This window comes from Podarcis erhardii (genome assembly GCF_964252035.2).
Source record: "Podarcis erhardii genome assembly, chromosome: 10".
Lineage (NCBI taxonomy): Eukaryota > Metazoa > Chordata > Lepidosauria > Squamata > Lacertidae > Podarcis > Podarcis erhardii.
Window position 1 is genome coordinate 41,884,657 of NC_138500.1, and position 15,059 is coordinate 41,899,715.

The 15,059-nt window shown below is 42.4% G+C and overlaps 1 protein-coding gene and 1 long non-coding RNA gene across 4 annotated transcripts in view; one reads left to right on the forward strand and one right to left on the reverse strand.

Annotated features, from left to right (window-relative positions):
* Window positions 1-1,972: 1,972 nt before the first annotated feature.
* On the reverse strand, window positions 1,973-5,709 carry RPS16 (ribosomal protein S16). Its single transcript, XM_081878598.1, has 6 exons — window positions 5,625-5,709; window positions 5,462-5,514; window positions 4,202-4,303; window positions 2,822-2,918; window positions 2,354-2,401; window positions 1,973-2,170 (listed from the first exon to the last, which is right to left on the reverse strand). The coding sequence occupies exons 2-6, from the start codon at window positions 5,507-5,509 to the stop codon at window positions 2,025-2,027; spliced, it is 441 nt and encodes a 146-aa protein (XP_081734724.1). The 5' UTR covers window positions 5,510-5,514; window positions 5,625-5,709; the 3' UTR covers window positions 1,973-2,024.
* Window positions 5,710-5,776: 67 nt separating this feature from the next.
* Window positions 5,777-15,059, forward strand: part of LOC309351197 — a 28,747-nt gene continuing 19,464 nt past the window's right edge. Inside the window, exons 1-2 of one of the 3 annotated variants that reach the window (XR_014160737.1) lie at window positions 5,777-5,865; window positions 9,549-9,617. This is a non-coding gene — a long non-coding RNA (uncharacterized lncRNA). The other 2 variants (XR_014160738.1, XR_014160739.1) reach the window with 2 other exon arrangements.

A 15,059-nucleotide genomic window follows, 5' to 3' on the forward strand; every position in this document is an offset into this window, starting at 1 on the left:
CATCACCTCCAACATTGGGAGGGTGCAGCATCTCTGATTTATTTATATTACGATCAATACAAACCTCAATTTTTAGAAATTAGGTTACCAATAAGAGAACAAAATCTGGTTGTCAATAATGAACAGCTCCCAGCAAATCCTGTAACATTCTAAAATATTCTATTAATGGAAAGCAGCACATCTCTGTCTCTATTAGATATTGACAAACAGAACATCCTCTACAAAAGAGAGGAATGAGAGATTTGAATTTCATTTTTTGTCTCTGAGTAGCGTGCTCGAAATCTGTTGTTGGGAATCACAAGTACAGAAAGTAGTGTTGCACTCAGGTCCTGCTTTCATGCTTCCCATGGCCATCTGGTTGGCCACCGAGTATTGGCCTAGAAGTGCCTTTGGCCTGATCCAGTTGGCTCTTGTGAGAACCTATTAACAGAATGGTAGTGTGCATGGAAGGGGACACGGGTGGCGCTGTGGGTAAAACCACAGAGCCTAGGATTTGCTGATCAGAAGGTCGGTGGTTCAAATCCCCGTGACAGGGTGAGCTCCCGTTGCTTGATCCCTGCTCTTGCCAAACTTGCAGTTTGAAAGCACGTCAAAGTTCAAGTAGATAAATAGGTACCGCTCCGGTGGGAAGGTAAACAGCATTTCCGTGTGCTGCCCTAGTTTGCCAGAAGTGGCCTAGTCATGCTGGTCACGACTCAGAAGCTGTATGCTGGCTCCCTCGGCCAATAAAGCGAGATGAGCGCTGCAACCCCAGTCAGCCACGACTGGACCTAATGGTCAGGGGTCCCTTTACCTTTACTTAGTGTGCATGGAAGGAAATTAGAGCAAAGGAAGTCAATGTGGCGCCCTCCAAACAAAACAGGGAATATTTGAAGACCCTAGGCCAGTTCTCTACCACTTAAAATTTCTGGAAGTCTCAGGACAAGGATTACAAATCTTTTTTTCAGCACTGGCATTATCAAAACCTTATTATGAAACTCACAGGCATATGCCAGACACTGAGGAAGAACCCTGATGAATTTCTAGGATAAATTTAGTAGGCACATTATGAAAATAATAGGCTATAGAGCCTTACTAGCATGTTTATCTTGGCCTTGGTCAAAATGGTAATGATGCGTGGTTAGAAAATCTGCACTAGGCATTTCTATTTGATGCAGTGCACATGAGCTGTTAGGATAACATTTAGAAAATTATCACTACTTTATTGCCAAGAACCCAGCATTGTCTTAAGTAACTGCTTTATTCCTCAGAGATGTCCATTGTGATATACACACTAGTGCTGCCTCAAAAACTATAGGTGCACAACTGTATGGGAAAAAGCAAGTGTGCAGGCTTATCATGTGGGGCAACAGCAGCCATCTGTAATCAGAGCTCTGGGACTTCTAAGAGTCAAACACAATTTGTAGAGGCTAGTTTCCAATAACTTTGCTCCATCAGTTACCTATATAAGGGGCGAGTCTTTTAAGAGGGCCCGTGGAACGTGTGTACTCTGTATCCACGGGACCTCTTTTAAAGGACTCACCCTGTATAATCACACGGTGGAATTAATTCGACAACTGCAGTCTTATACACACTTTCCTGAGAAGAAATCTCTTAATGTATTGACTTTCATCCATGCAATTGTACCTCAAGACAACTAGTAGCAGCAACAGTGATGATATAACTTCTGCATTTACCTTTTTGGTGCTTCTAAAATGCTCTACTTTGCTACTCAGACTCCTTACCAAATAATGGACAAGTGCCAGGAAAGAGGAGACATCCAGAAGCAATCACATCCACTGCTTCTTTTGTGATCCCTTGAAGTCCCTTGACCCATTAATATTCCCTGATCTCACAACAGGAAGGACTATGCAAATTAAAAACGTGTTCTACACATTGGAGTTATATCCTGTAACTTCAACCAACTGATAAATTTTCTTCTTGAACACCCAAATATAGAGAATTGTGTAAAGTTTTCAGACAAACACAAGAATTCAGTTTTCTCCATCTTTATTTAAAAGACTGAACAAATGCACAGTTTTCTTTTAACGGTAAGACTTCTGGTAACGTGCACGAGCACCAGGTCCACCAAACTTCTTGGATTCACAACGACGAGGATCAGCAACCAAAAGCGTCCTATCGTACTGGATAAGGATATCCTTTATCTCCTTCTTGGAAGCTTCATCAACATCTTGGGAAAACAAAGTAATACTTGCATTAGTCCTCAAAACATTCACTTATGTGCAATGCTGGATCTGGCTCAGAACAGTACAATTAAATACCAATAATACTCTACAAACTGTCGCTCTACACAGCTGGTCTGAAGTTATGCATTTGTAAGAGACAAGAAAAAAAGTTAAATGGAGAAACTTACATTTCTGGTAATAAGCCACCAGCGCTTTGGAAATAGACTGCCGAATTGCTGCAGAAGAAAGCAACAATTAGCACTAGATACAATCTGGTTAGCAAGGTGAAATGCAAATCAGAGCACATAACTATGGGGTGACTGGGGATATTTAGGTAGTACCTCTGAGCTAGTATGACTATGCACATATATTGTATATACTTGTACACATCTACAGCAATACTATTCTGCACACTCCTGCTCTCTTTTGATCTGGGATCTCATGTATAAATTTGAGAGGGGGAAAAACCCGATACAAGAACTAGCTGGCAAATTTAATAGATGGGATTCTAGACCTATCAATATTCTTATAACATCTATAATTGTACGAAGGTGGATTTGAAATACTTATGAGCATTTTAGGAAGCGGCTAATATATGTAAACAAATGTCAGTTCTTTTTCAGCCCAAATGAATAAGTATTGCTTATAAGTCATACCATATATTTGTGCTACGTGACCTCCACCCTTCACACGGACTCTGATGTCGACTCCTGCAAAGCGCTCCTTGCCCAAAAGGAGAACTGGTTCAAGCAGCTGGAGAAAGAAGTTATAAAATTTATAAAAAGTTATAAAAAGAATATTTAAGCACGCATGATCTCAGTACACTTTAATTAGCAGTGCAACTACAAGTTCTGATGTAGCAATTACAAAAAATTAGTAAGCCTGCTCTATGTCCATCCAATACATGTTTATCAGGCTGAACCTACTGTATGTAGGAAAGGAGAGTAGATCACTCAAAAGTCCCACTGTGCTTGGTGTGAATTACTTCCAGCTAAATATGCACAGGGTTGCATCCCAGGGATACAGTAAGAATGATTGTGCTTTTAATTACTTCAGTGCATGACTGCATCACCGCCTAGAATGCAAATTATTTTTTTTACTGTTCAATCTACCTGAAGCACCACTTCTCTCCATACGTTCCTAGTCATTCTGTGAAATCTGCTAGAAAAAAATCGCTAACCTGTCCCCTTTATGACATGTCTGGAAGCCACAAGAGATGAGGTATTTAGCACCTATACTGTAGTATCTGTGTATCTGACAAGTGTTTCCTGTGTTTAGTTTTAGACATCAGCTTAAAACATTTTTATTTACATCACCTTACCCTACCATGTGACCCAGTTATGTTGCTTTCATATTTGCCTATTTATGTTTTCACTGTTATGTGCACTGTTTTGAGACCATTTTTTCATCTTGATTTAGTGGTATAAAATGTATGTATAAATACTTGTACCCTGTCCATCTGATTGGGTTGCCCCAGCCACTCTGACCAGATTTGATTATTTACCCAGATACCCACTTCAGTCCTACTTCTCCATTGCACTGCAAAAATACAGTACTGGTGGTCTAAACCAGAGCGGCCAACATGTGGCCATCCAGAGGCTGTGAGGCTACTGTTCCCATAATCCCCAACCACGGGCCATGATGGCTGGGAAAGATGCGGAGTCCAACAACAACGAGAAAGCCTCATACTCCCCCCACCTCAGCGTAAAAAAAAGAGAGAGGCTTGTCTAGTATTCAATGGCACAGAAACACGCAACACTGCCCTATTTGCCTTCAAATTCCTGACACCCCCTTACCATAGTGATTTCCAAAGTATAACACTACCCCAAATGTTAAAGGGGCAGTCACACTGCAATGACTGTTAGGAAGCAGTGGTAGATGCCTTATTCACGGAGTCCACCCTCACAATAGGTAATTGCATACCAAGACACTTTTATTTACTGGGGGGGGGGGGGTGTTCAGTTAGTACTAGTACGCTAGGTGGTACCTCTATACAACAAGCATTTCATGATGCTAAAATGAAAGTAGAAACTTACTTTGTACTGCAGAGTTCTAGGCTCTATCATTTCCAGAGGCCTTCCATTCACCTTAATGAGGCCATTTCCTCTTTTGCAGTGAGCAACTGCTGTAGCAGTTTTCTAAAACAAGGTAGGGAAAAAACAAGAACAATTCTAACATACAGTATATAGTTGAGCAGCATTAATTGTATCTTTCCCATTTTAAAATATAATTATGAAGCAACCCCTATATACAGATCACTATTTATTATTATTTTTATTATTAAATTTATTATTATTACTACTACTAAAACCACTTTCAGTAGCTGTTAGATCTGGCTCATACTTCAGTGCAGCTTCTGCTATTTACATATATCTATAAAATCCTATCCTCATTTCTCATTATGCAATGTAAATCCTTTTAAAAGAAAAAAACGCTGCAGAGATCAACACCACAAAATTGCTGGGAACCACAACTGATGAGAGTGCAGTGTTGCATTCATGCTCTGCTTCCAATAGACATTTGCACAAGCTATTACAGGAACAGGATGTTGGGGCTATATGGGCCCTCATCCCAATTCAATACTCTTCTTTTTTTATGTTCTTATGGACAACTCCGGACTTCAGCACTGGTGGAGCAGTGGAGTGGCAAAGACCCACTATAAGAAAGCGAGGGTGTACTCCATGTCACATGTGACCTTATTATATACCAAGGCTGGGGTAGGGCAGTTAACAATATAGAAAGGGGAAACGAATACTATTGACATAACATTAAGAATAATGCAAACTAATACGGAAAACTGAAGCAAACCAAAGCAGAAACACCCCTTTCAAATAGACAATAAAACAAAACTCGATTTTTTTTTTTAAATTACACTGTAAGCTTTTCAGAAGGCAAAGGGAGGGAGATGTATTTGCCTGGCGCCTAAGTAAAAAAAAGGGGGGGAGCCTTATAAAAGCCACGTGGAGAAGGACCTCCCATCACCCCGCCAAGTTATGAGAAAACGAGACAACTCGTCGGGAGGAGCAGGGGACGCTGAATCCAATTCGCCCTCCACCCAAGCAGCTGCAGTTACTTTATTTTTGGGCGGCGGGGAAAAAGGGGACAGTGAATTATGTGAGGGAGCCGAGGCGCGCTAGGGAAAGGAGACACGCGGCGCCTCCACCGCAGCAGCCGAGACTCACGGGGCAGAAGGAACCGAGAAGATACCCGCTCCCTCCCTCCCTCCCTCCCCCTGTACAGCCCAAGAGTCGCCAAGGCCCAACCACCACCAACCCCCTCGGCCCCGCCAGCCTCACCTTCCTGCCGAAGACCTGCACGCTCTGGAGGGGTCCCTTAGCCGGCATGGCGCCTGAGGGAGGGGAGAAAAGCACAAAGAGACGGGCGAGTGAGAGACCAGCTCGCGAGACCCGCGTTAAACGCCGCGACCGGGAAAAGGCCGGAGCCCCACGGATCACCCACCTTGCCGTCAGCGAGAGCGGAAGAGAAAAGGAAGCGCACGGGGCTTCCCAGGCCTATCTCGCAGGGGCAGGCTCGGTCGCGCGGGGCGTGACGTTGTTTCCGGCGACGCCGCGCGCTGCCCGGCAGAGCTTCCGCTTTGGGCCGTCGCCGCAGTTGCCTGAGGGAAATGGCGGCGCTCGCGGCTCTCTTGTTCGCAGGGGTTCCTCCGCGAGGGCCATTCCTGTGTGGAGAGAGAGAGAAGGTGGGGTGGGAGGAGGCAGTCAGGCGCATTCATGCAGCATAACGTTTGATAGGCACATTTCCCCGCAGCTGATGTTGATGCTCGCGCTGCTGAGGCTGCGAACCCGCCAACGGTTTAAAGCGAATTCGTCGCCCCCCCCCCCCGGCCTCCTCCTTCCAAAGACCTTGTTAAAGGTTGGTGGGCACTGGAACTCTTATGAAGAGTACTGTTCCCATCATTACTTGAGGGAAGGCTTCAGATATGCTTTATAAGGGTGTGTGCAGACTTACTCAACCCCGTCATCCTGTATTAGAAAAGCGGTCGTCATGGATACTCAGAAGACTTGAATACTATATGCTTTGCCCAGGCGTTTTATGGCAAGGTAGCAATTAGCTTTTTCTTTTTAATCTCCTGATTACCCTATATCCTCCCTCCACAACGCAGATAGTGTGGGAATAATGGCAACCATTCCATAACCATTGCTTATATTTCAAAATGAATTCCCTTTATTGCAGTGAGATCTACTTCCAAGTAAATCAGCCATTCTTATTCCTGTTTGCTCAGAAATAGGTTCCACAGTTTTGGTGGAGCTTAAACTCGGATAAGTAAGTGTAGGGCTGCCATATTTCAAAAAGTAAAATTCCTGACACCCTCAAAGTAGTTGAGTTCTTTTTGGGAACAAGCCCCAATTGCTGAAATCTCCCCCCAAAATAGTACTTTTAAGCTTTGGGTTCTGTTTCCCCTGCTTTTTCTATCATGTTGCCATACACCCAGGTTTTCCCTGACACTGCTGATTTGGCAAAAAAAATCCCCTGATGCCTCCCAAAAACCAGGACATGTCAGGAATTTCCCTGACATATGGCAAGCCTAAGTAAATGCAATGTTAAGCACATAGAATAAGCAGAGGATAACACTGTTAGGAGCACACGCAAAATAATGCCCTTTTGCTCTGGACTAATAAACTAATATTCTGTCACCTTTTAGTATCATGCTGTTCCCACTAACACCTCTCCAAAATTGGTATGACTAGACAAGGGAAGGAAAGTCCCTATAACTATGACTTGGGCTACAATCCTACACACTCTAGGAGCAAGCACCATTAAATTTACTTCTGAGTAGACATGCAAAGAATTGTGCTGTGAATTTAAAAGGGCCACTGAATATCTTTAAGGTGCAAGGGTTGAACTAAACCTATAGTTGTATCAGGAAACTGAACTAAGTTGCACCCATCCTGGCAACCACTGACTGAACCAAAGTGCAGCTGCTGGTTCTATGCTATTTACCGTAGTTCTTGCATATTAATGTCATGCCACATAATGCAGCTTTGCAGTTGCATGGATGTAGGAATCTGATTCAGTTTGCAGTCCTATATCTGCTTGAGAGTAAGTACCATTGAACCCCATGAGATTTGATTCTGAGTTCATACATACAGGATTGCGCTATCTCTACTTTTTTCATGGAAAACCTGAAAAAAGTAATGCTGGAACACAGAGGTTTAAAGCATGGACCTGTGCCTGGAAAAAGTGGGGCAAAAGTTAAGTGTGGACAAGCCCACTAGTGTTGATTGGTAATATTTTTCCAGCTCCAATCACAGAGATTATTCATACATGCTTTATTTAATAATTCTGTTAGATTGTTTTCTACTTGTTCTGTGGTCCAGCAACACCTTTTTTTGTTGTTCTTTGCAATTTATGCAATTGAGGGAATTGCACTGAATTCACTATAAGCAGTCAGGCATAATTGGAAGCTATAAAAACTTCCTATTTGCCCACAGTGCCATCATATTGACTTGTGGAAAATGGAAGCAGTTCCAAGCCAATCTAATGGATCCAATATGTATTTTGTTTCTGGTGCATAGCCCTTGCCACAGACTGAATCTATCAGTTGTAGTCAGTCCTGCTTCCCATATCCAGTCCAATTCACTTTCAAATAAAAAAGTTTTGTGGTATATATAACAATGGACATCTCTGAGGATTAAAGCCGTTAAATACAAATGTTATTAGAGTAAACAAATAATGCTGGGTTGAAAATACAGTGGTACCTCGGGTTACATACACTTCAGGTTACAGACTCCGTTAACCCAGAAATTGCTTCAGGTTAAGAACTTTGGTTCAGGGTGAGAACAGAAATCATGCAGTGACGGCGCAGCGTCAGCAGGAGGCCCCATTAGCTAAAGTGGTGCTTCAGGTTAAGAACAGTTTCAGGTTAAGAACGGACCTCCGGAACGAATTAAGTACTTAACCCGAGGTACCACTGTAATGGTTTCTAGGTAGGGCATGTATTTCTCCAAATTTTGTGGGCCTTTCTTCAAATTAAGAAATATTTTTCAGTTCATCCAAGGTTTGCCTTCTTACTGTTGTTACTCCACAAGTGATAAGAATAGAAGTATAAAAAGTTACTAGAAATTTTATTTATTAGAACTGGAAGCCTCCTGTTTTATAATTTTCCTTCTTCCCATATGATCAATGTTGATTAATTGGTTTTGCCAATGGCCAGAATTGGCATGCCACCTAGTGGTTATTTTAAATATTTTCTTATATAAATATTTTCTTATATAAATATTTTCTTATGATAAGCATAACACAGGATAGGAATAATACCACTATAACTGTACCTTATTTGCCAGCGAGCTTTGAAGTAGAGGGAGATTTGAACATTCAAACCCTTATCTTGCCCTCAAGTTTCTGTTGTGGGGCTAATGAAAGTAGAAGATAATTCCTGCATTCACATTTTATATATATATATATATTGATGGATAAATAACAAATGCGTGAGATTTCAGGAGACCTACTACAGTGGTGCCCCGCAAGACAAATGCCTCACAAGACGAAAAACTCGCTAGACGAAAGGGTTTTCCGTTTTTCAAGGTGCTTCGCAAGACGAATTTCCCTATGGGCTTGCTTCACAAGACGAAAATGTCTTGTGGGTTTGCTTCCTTTTTCTTAAAGCCGTTAATACCCGGGGAATCCGTGCTCCGCAAGACGAAAAAATCGCAAGACGAAGCAACTCGCGGAACGAATTAATTTCGTCTTGTGAGGCACCACTGTATAGCAAAGCTTATGTTCCTTAGAAGGTAGAGTACTTCCACATTTGTTTTGTTATTAAATTTACATTGGACAAATGGACTGCATTGGTCATGACATCCATAACTCACAGATGGCATTCTCTCTCAACTGCATTCAGCATACATAATTTCCATATTAAATTTGTTCAGCATGAACATTGTAACCATTGCTGTGAACATGCGTCATCTCGTTCTTTCTTGCATATTTTATAAATGACATTCATGAACTACTTGGTATTTCAGTGAGCTGTGGAAAGTGTGAGTTCACTCTTTCTTGCCAACATGGACATTATAACTTGAGTATGCTTGGCTTTCTCAGTATATGTTGAGTCAATGAATGCATTATTAGGCGCCTCATATTTGGAGATATGCATCTTCAGTGTCATGACTTGAAATTAATGAGCCCTTCTGTTTTCTCAATTTCAGCACTAAACTGATATCATCTTGTTACATAGAGGAAAATAAGTGTATTGTATCCTTCAAACAAAAACAAAACAGAATTGTGTAGATTATATTAGTTGTTGATTTTTCAGAAATGTTACTGCTGACTTGATTATTTTGTTCTCTTTGGTTCTTGTTTTCTCATTTTTGAATACATTTTTATTTAATTTTTAAACTATTTTACCTTGATTTTGTGCAGCTACCTCAGCTTATGCACCATGAGTTGGATCCAAAACCTTTGTTTCAGCAGAGACTCCCACAAACAGAGGTAGGAGACAATTTTCACGAATTCCTTCTTCACATTGCAGTACTCCAAATATTTTAAATACAGAAAACAGTGGGCAAGGTGGCATTGGGAGGCTGCAGGCAAGGTGCAGGGTGGCAGCTGCCCTCCCCCAAATCAAGTAAAGAAATAAAAATGCTTAACTAACTGACCAATTGTGTCACAGATAACTTGGTTCACCTCCCCATAAAACCTGCCCCCCCCCCAAAATAAATCCTGGCTATGCCCATGGCTGAGGGGGGGGGGGGAACAAAGCAAAGCAAAACAAAACACCTCCTCTGTTTGTTGGTCTGCTGGATCAAAGTCTCTTACATTTGAAGAAAGGTTCCTCCCATGATCAGAAGCACAGCTTTTGGTCCAACCATTAGTCTCCCATTTTACAGTCTCCCTACATGTTAACTTACAATTTAGACTTTGTTCAGACACACTTTACCTTGTATTTTCAGCCATAGTCCTCTATTCTTGTAAGGTTCGAGTTTGATACTGAAGTTGGGGACACCACACAGAAGTGTACACCTATCTGCTTTTATAGAAAGAATGGCACATGGAAGCAGTGCTACACTGTGCATAGGAGGAACAAGGCTGATAGATGTAGAATGTAGTGAGGAACACAAGACTGAAGGCAGCTGGGCATTCCATGAGGTAACACACAAGTCAGCGAGACCAGCGACAGGACATGAGTGGGGTGGAGCAGCAGCAGGGCCTTTCTGATTGGGGTACTGCTGCCACTCGCTGGATGGGGCAAGGTGAGGTGGTTGCACAGTTCAGAGAGATTTGGGTTTGTGGCAGCAGCCCCATAGATACATGTTCATTTGAGGGGCTGCTACATCCAACCTGCACCTCCCCCAGCCTCACTGCAAGCCTGCCTCATGCTGGCGACTGCTTTATTACCACCATAAAGGCACCACTGCCACTCTACACACACCCTCACGTGCCACTGCTGAGCAGGACTAAACCAGCACTGTGATTAGATACACATATGACTGGGCTCTGTAACTTAAGCTTTAGAACGGATTGGTTGCCAGAATTAATAGTATAGTATTTCCATATACAGTAGAGCAAGTCTGTTGTTATATTTTCCTTCTCCAGTTTTATTATTGGTTTGAAAATGCATAGGATTGGGCTTACATGGTGGTTCAAGAGCCCAAAAGAAAACAGGTCCTCCAGGAAAGGACAGGACTCAGTCCTGTAATGACCAGTTTGCCCCTTTTCTTCCTGCAAGGCAGATACTAGCTCTTTTGCAGAGTTGTGACAAAAGACCAGTCAGAAACCTCTCCCCATCCAACCCCTGATACAGGAAGGGGAGTGATGCCACAGGAAGGATCTGGCAGAACATCAAGTGAGGCAACTCAGGTCTTGCCATTCCCTGCCTGTTAACTAACACAGAGACTTTGCATTGCTATTGGGAATAGAAAGGCCAGCACTAAAAGCAGATTCCAAAACTGTAGCATTCCCATAATTACCACCACAGTGATTGGAGGGCACCTCCAAACTTTCACTATTTTGCAGGAGGAATTCAAGTGCATGCCACAATTTTAGGTTTGTGCAGTTAAAATAAATTAAACTGCACACACAAAAATCCACTTTAGAAAAGGGTCTGACTTTTTGCAGTTTAGAAAGTGACAGGGAAATGCATTGAAAAGTGCAGAATGAAGGAACGATTAAGGGAAAGATGTACGAACATCCCACAAGCCAATCGGGATGAATGCAGAGCAAATGCTCATTGTACAAACACTCAACAAAGCAATCAGAACATAAGTTCAATAAAGACTGGATACAATCTAATATTCATGTAAGCTTTAGGTAAGCATATCAGGATGAATACGCCATAAACAGGTTGTCTAGAGGGCCCCCAATTCTTATTGGAGCTTCTCAGTCCAAAACCCAGCTGTCCGGCAGCAGTCATCTATAAGCCTTTAGTTGAAATCTTTCTCCTTGTAATTTTGACTTTTTCTGCCTTTGATTACATGGCATATGACAGAAGGGGAAGATCAAGCAGAGGCCCAAGAGGCCCAGTTGTTTTCCTTAGAAACGGAAGCATCTGATCACCCTAGGAAAGGATAAATGTTTTTCTCACACATTTAGATGCTCTCAGAGGAGAGCTTGAATGTGAAACAGCTAATAGCAGCCTTATTGTCAAAAATATTCCTCAGCCTTATTGTCAAAAATATTGCACAGGTTCAAACAGTCATTGAAGTGAACTGGTTTTGTGTAAAAAGGCTTGAGACTAAACTGTATTATCTGTTCAGTTTTTTAATTGACCAATTACCAAGGTCTGTGATTTGACTTTCTATATGTTACTGAACAGCTATAATGTTCTGGCTAAGAAATCTGGCATTAGAGAGCCTTGCCTGCTCATACAGAACTGACCCTTTTATCATCATGCTAGGCTTTGGCGAGGCAGTAAAAAAATAGTGTGGGAGCAATAAAGGTAAAGGTAAAGGACACCTGACAGTTAAGTCCAGTCGCAGACGCCTCTGGGGTTGCGGTGATCATTTTGCTTTACAGGCCAAGGGAGCTGGCGTTTGTCTGCAGACAGCTTTCCGGGTCATGTGGCCAGCATGACTAAGCCACTTCTGGCTCAACGGAACACTGAAACTAGAGTAACGCACGGAAACGCCATTTACCTTCCCGCCAGAGTGGTACCTATTTATCTACTTGCACTTTTTTGGCGTGCTTTCGAACTGCTAGTTGGGCAGGAGCAGGAACCGAGCAACGGGAGCTCGCCCTGTCGCAGGGATTCGAACCACCGACCTTCTGATCAGCAAGCCCAAGAGGCTCAGTGGGTTTGACCACAGCGCCACCCATGTCCCTTGTGGTAGCAATACAATATTTAAATGTCCAATTTAAAAAATAGAAGACTACTGGAATAACCTGATGAATTCTTAGGTCCCAAAATATAATGGAGCTTTATTAATGTATAGCAGAGGTTTGTGTGGTGCTTCAGTGGCTCTTTTTAATGATTAAGACAGGTGAGGAAAACCAGGTATGACCTCAGCTTCTTTTTAAGGCCTTTGGGTCTCTCCCTAGGCCATTCTGCACTACACCCTCCTTGTGTTTGCCTGGCTGAAGTGGCCTATAATAATGCCTGTTCCTATAAGTGCTTTATTGGAGGGTGGAGAGACACTTATATGCAAAAGTGTGTGTGGAAACCTCTGCCCTTTTCATGGCTGGAATGTAGCCCATTGTGCAAACGTGAGAGTCCATCCCTCCATCCTCTGGCCCTGCCCATCACTGGCCACTGGCCCCTGGAAATTTCCCTATGAGGAAATGCGGCCCTCAGACTGATAATGATTCCCCACCCTTGTGTTAAAATAAATATACTGTAGGAACCACGCCCGAAAATCACATGAGAAATTCATATGAGGATGTTACACCTTTTTTCACATAGGGATGTTATACCAGCACAAATTAGTTTTTCAGAAGATTTGCATGGATCATGGCAACAGTAGTCCATCTTTGGGTGTGTCATCCTCTTGCCTGCTTTTTCAGAAACCAGTTTGGCAGTGCCAAGATGCCTCTTTGTTGACATGCTGCTCATTTCCAGCTGCCGTGACCCATGACAAGAAAAGGGCTAAATGAGTTGCTCCTTTTGATATGGGGTGTGTTTGACAACACACCTCTCTCCCTATTGCTCATACTTATCAGAGCTTTGTTGCTCAAAGCTGCTAGTTGCCTCTGTGCCTAGTTAAGCAACTTTATCATGTGTCATGAACCAACACAGAGTGAGCAAACCGTTTTATAAAAATTACCTTGAGATACTTTGAAATGTTTGTATAACTGCATGCATGGCAGAAAATGGGTTATAAGGAAAGAAACCTGTAACCATAATTCAGCATACTAGATGTATAAGAAAAACATGCACTGCAATTTTAACAACCGGAAATTCTTGGGTGACAGGTAATGTAGATCCTTTCCAGTCCATGTTCAGGCCTGGCCACGGGGCTGAGCCTGCCTTGGTTGCCCTGATGGATTACTTTTACAGAGAGTGGGACAGGGAAGTGCAAACTTGCTCCTGCTTCTTGATCTCTCATCAGCTTTTGACCATGGTATCATCCTAAACTGGGAATAGGAATCGGGACCACTGTTTAACAGTGGTTCCAATCCTAGCTTTGGGACCAAATCCAGAGAGCAGCACTATAAGAGTGCTTCTCAGCCCTTTGGTGGCTACATTATGGTATGATGCAGGGCACTTTCTTGTCTTCAGTGCTAGACTGAAGAACTTTCTGACAGTAAGAGCTGTTCAACACTGAAACAGACTCCCTTGGGAGGTTGTGGACTCTCCTTCATTGGTAGTTTTAAAGCAGAGGTTGGGTGGCCATCTGTTATTGATATTTTAGTTAAGATTCCTACGTTACAGGGAGTTGGACTAGATGGTCCCTTCCAACTCTGTGATTCTATAATTCTGTAATATCTATATGAAGCCACTGGGAGTGGTCATTAGGAGTTTGGTGGCAAGGCATTATCGGTACACAGCTCTATTTCTTCATAACATCTGAATCAAGAGATGCCATGTTGTCCCTGGGCCAGTGCTTGGAAGCAGTGGTGAGATGGATGAGGAAAAACAAGCTGAGCTTGAATCCTAGCAAGACAGAAGTACTGTGAGTTAGTAGTATCTGAGAAATTGGTCAACTTCCTTCTCTGGGTGGGGGTTGTGCTGCTGCTGAAGGAACAGGCTTGTAGTCTGAGGGTGCTTCTGGACCCAGTTATGTCACAGGAGGCTCAGCTAGCCTCAGTGGCTAGAAATGCCTTTTACCATTCCCACCACCCTTCTGAGTAATACCGCTCCCCACCCTCTCACTATATATATAAGGGTCTGGTGACTTCTGTTTCAGTGTATCTGAACAAGGGTGCATGCACACAAAAGCTCATACCAATAACTAACTTAGTTGGTCTCTAAGGTACTGCTGGAAGGAATTTTTTATTTATTTATTTATTTATTTTGTTTCAACTATGGCAGACCAACACAGCTACCTACCTGTAACTTTTACCAACTGCAATTGATGCTGATAATTGATTTTAAAAATTGTTTTTAAATAGTTGTTTTATTAATAATTCTCTTGCTTTATTTTCTTTATAAAGTGCTTTGAGGTCCCATGCACCCATTTAAAATGTGATTCATTTATTTTTCAAATTCATGAATCCTGCTGCCACTACCTTTGAAAAGTAGGAGATAATTAAACAAGCCTGATCTACAGATACGACAAGGCAGAGTCAAGGCACACAAAAAGTGAGTGCCCAAAGAAAGATGGATGGGCAAAAAATACTTTTCAGGTTTAGATGTTATTTGCTGTTCATCTGTACAGGATACATCAAGTAGGGTTGCCATTTGTCCAGAATTTCCCAGACATTGCCAGGATTCAGCCTCAGAAACAGTGTCTGGACGGAAAATCGCTTTAAATGTCCAGGAAAATCTGGATATATGGC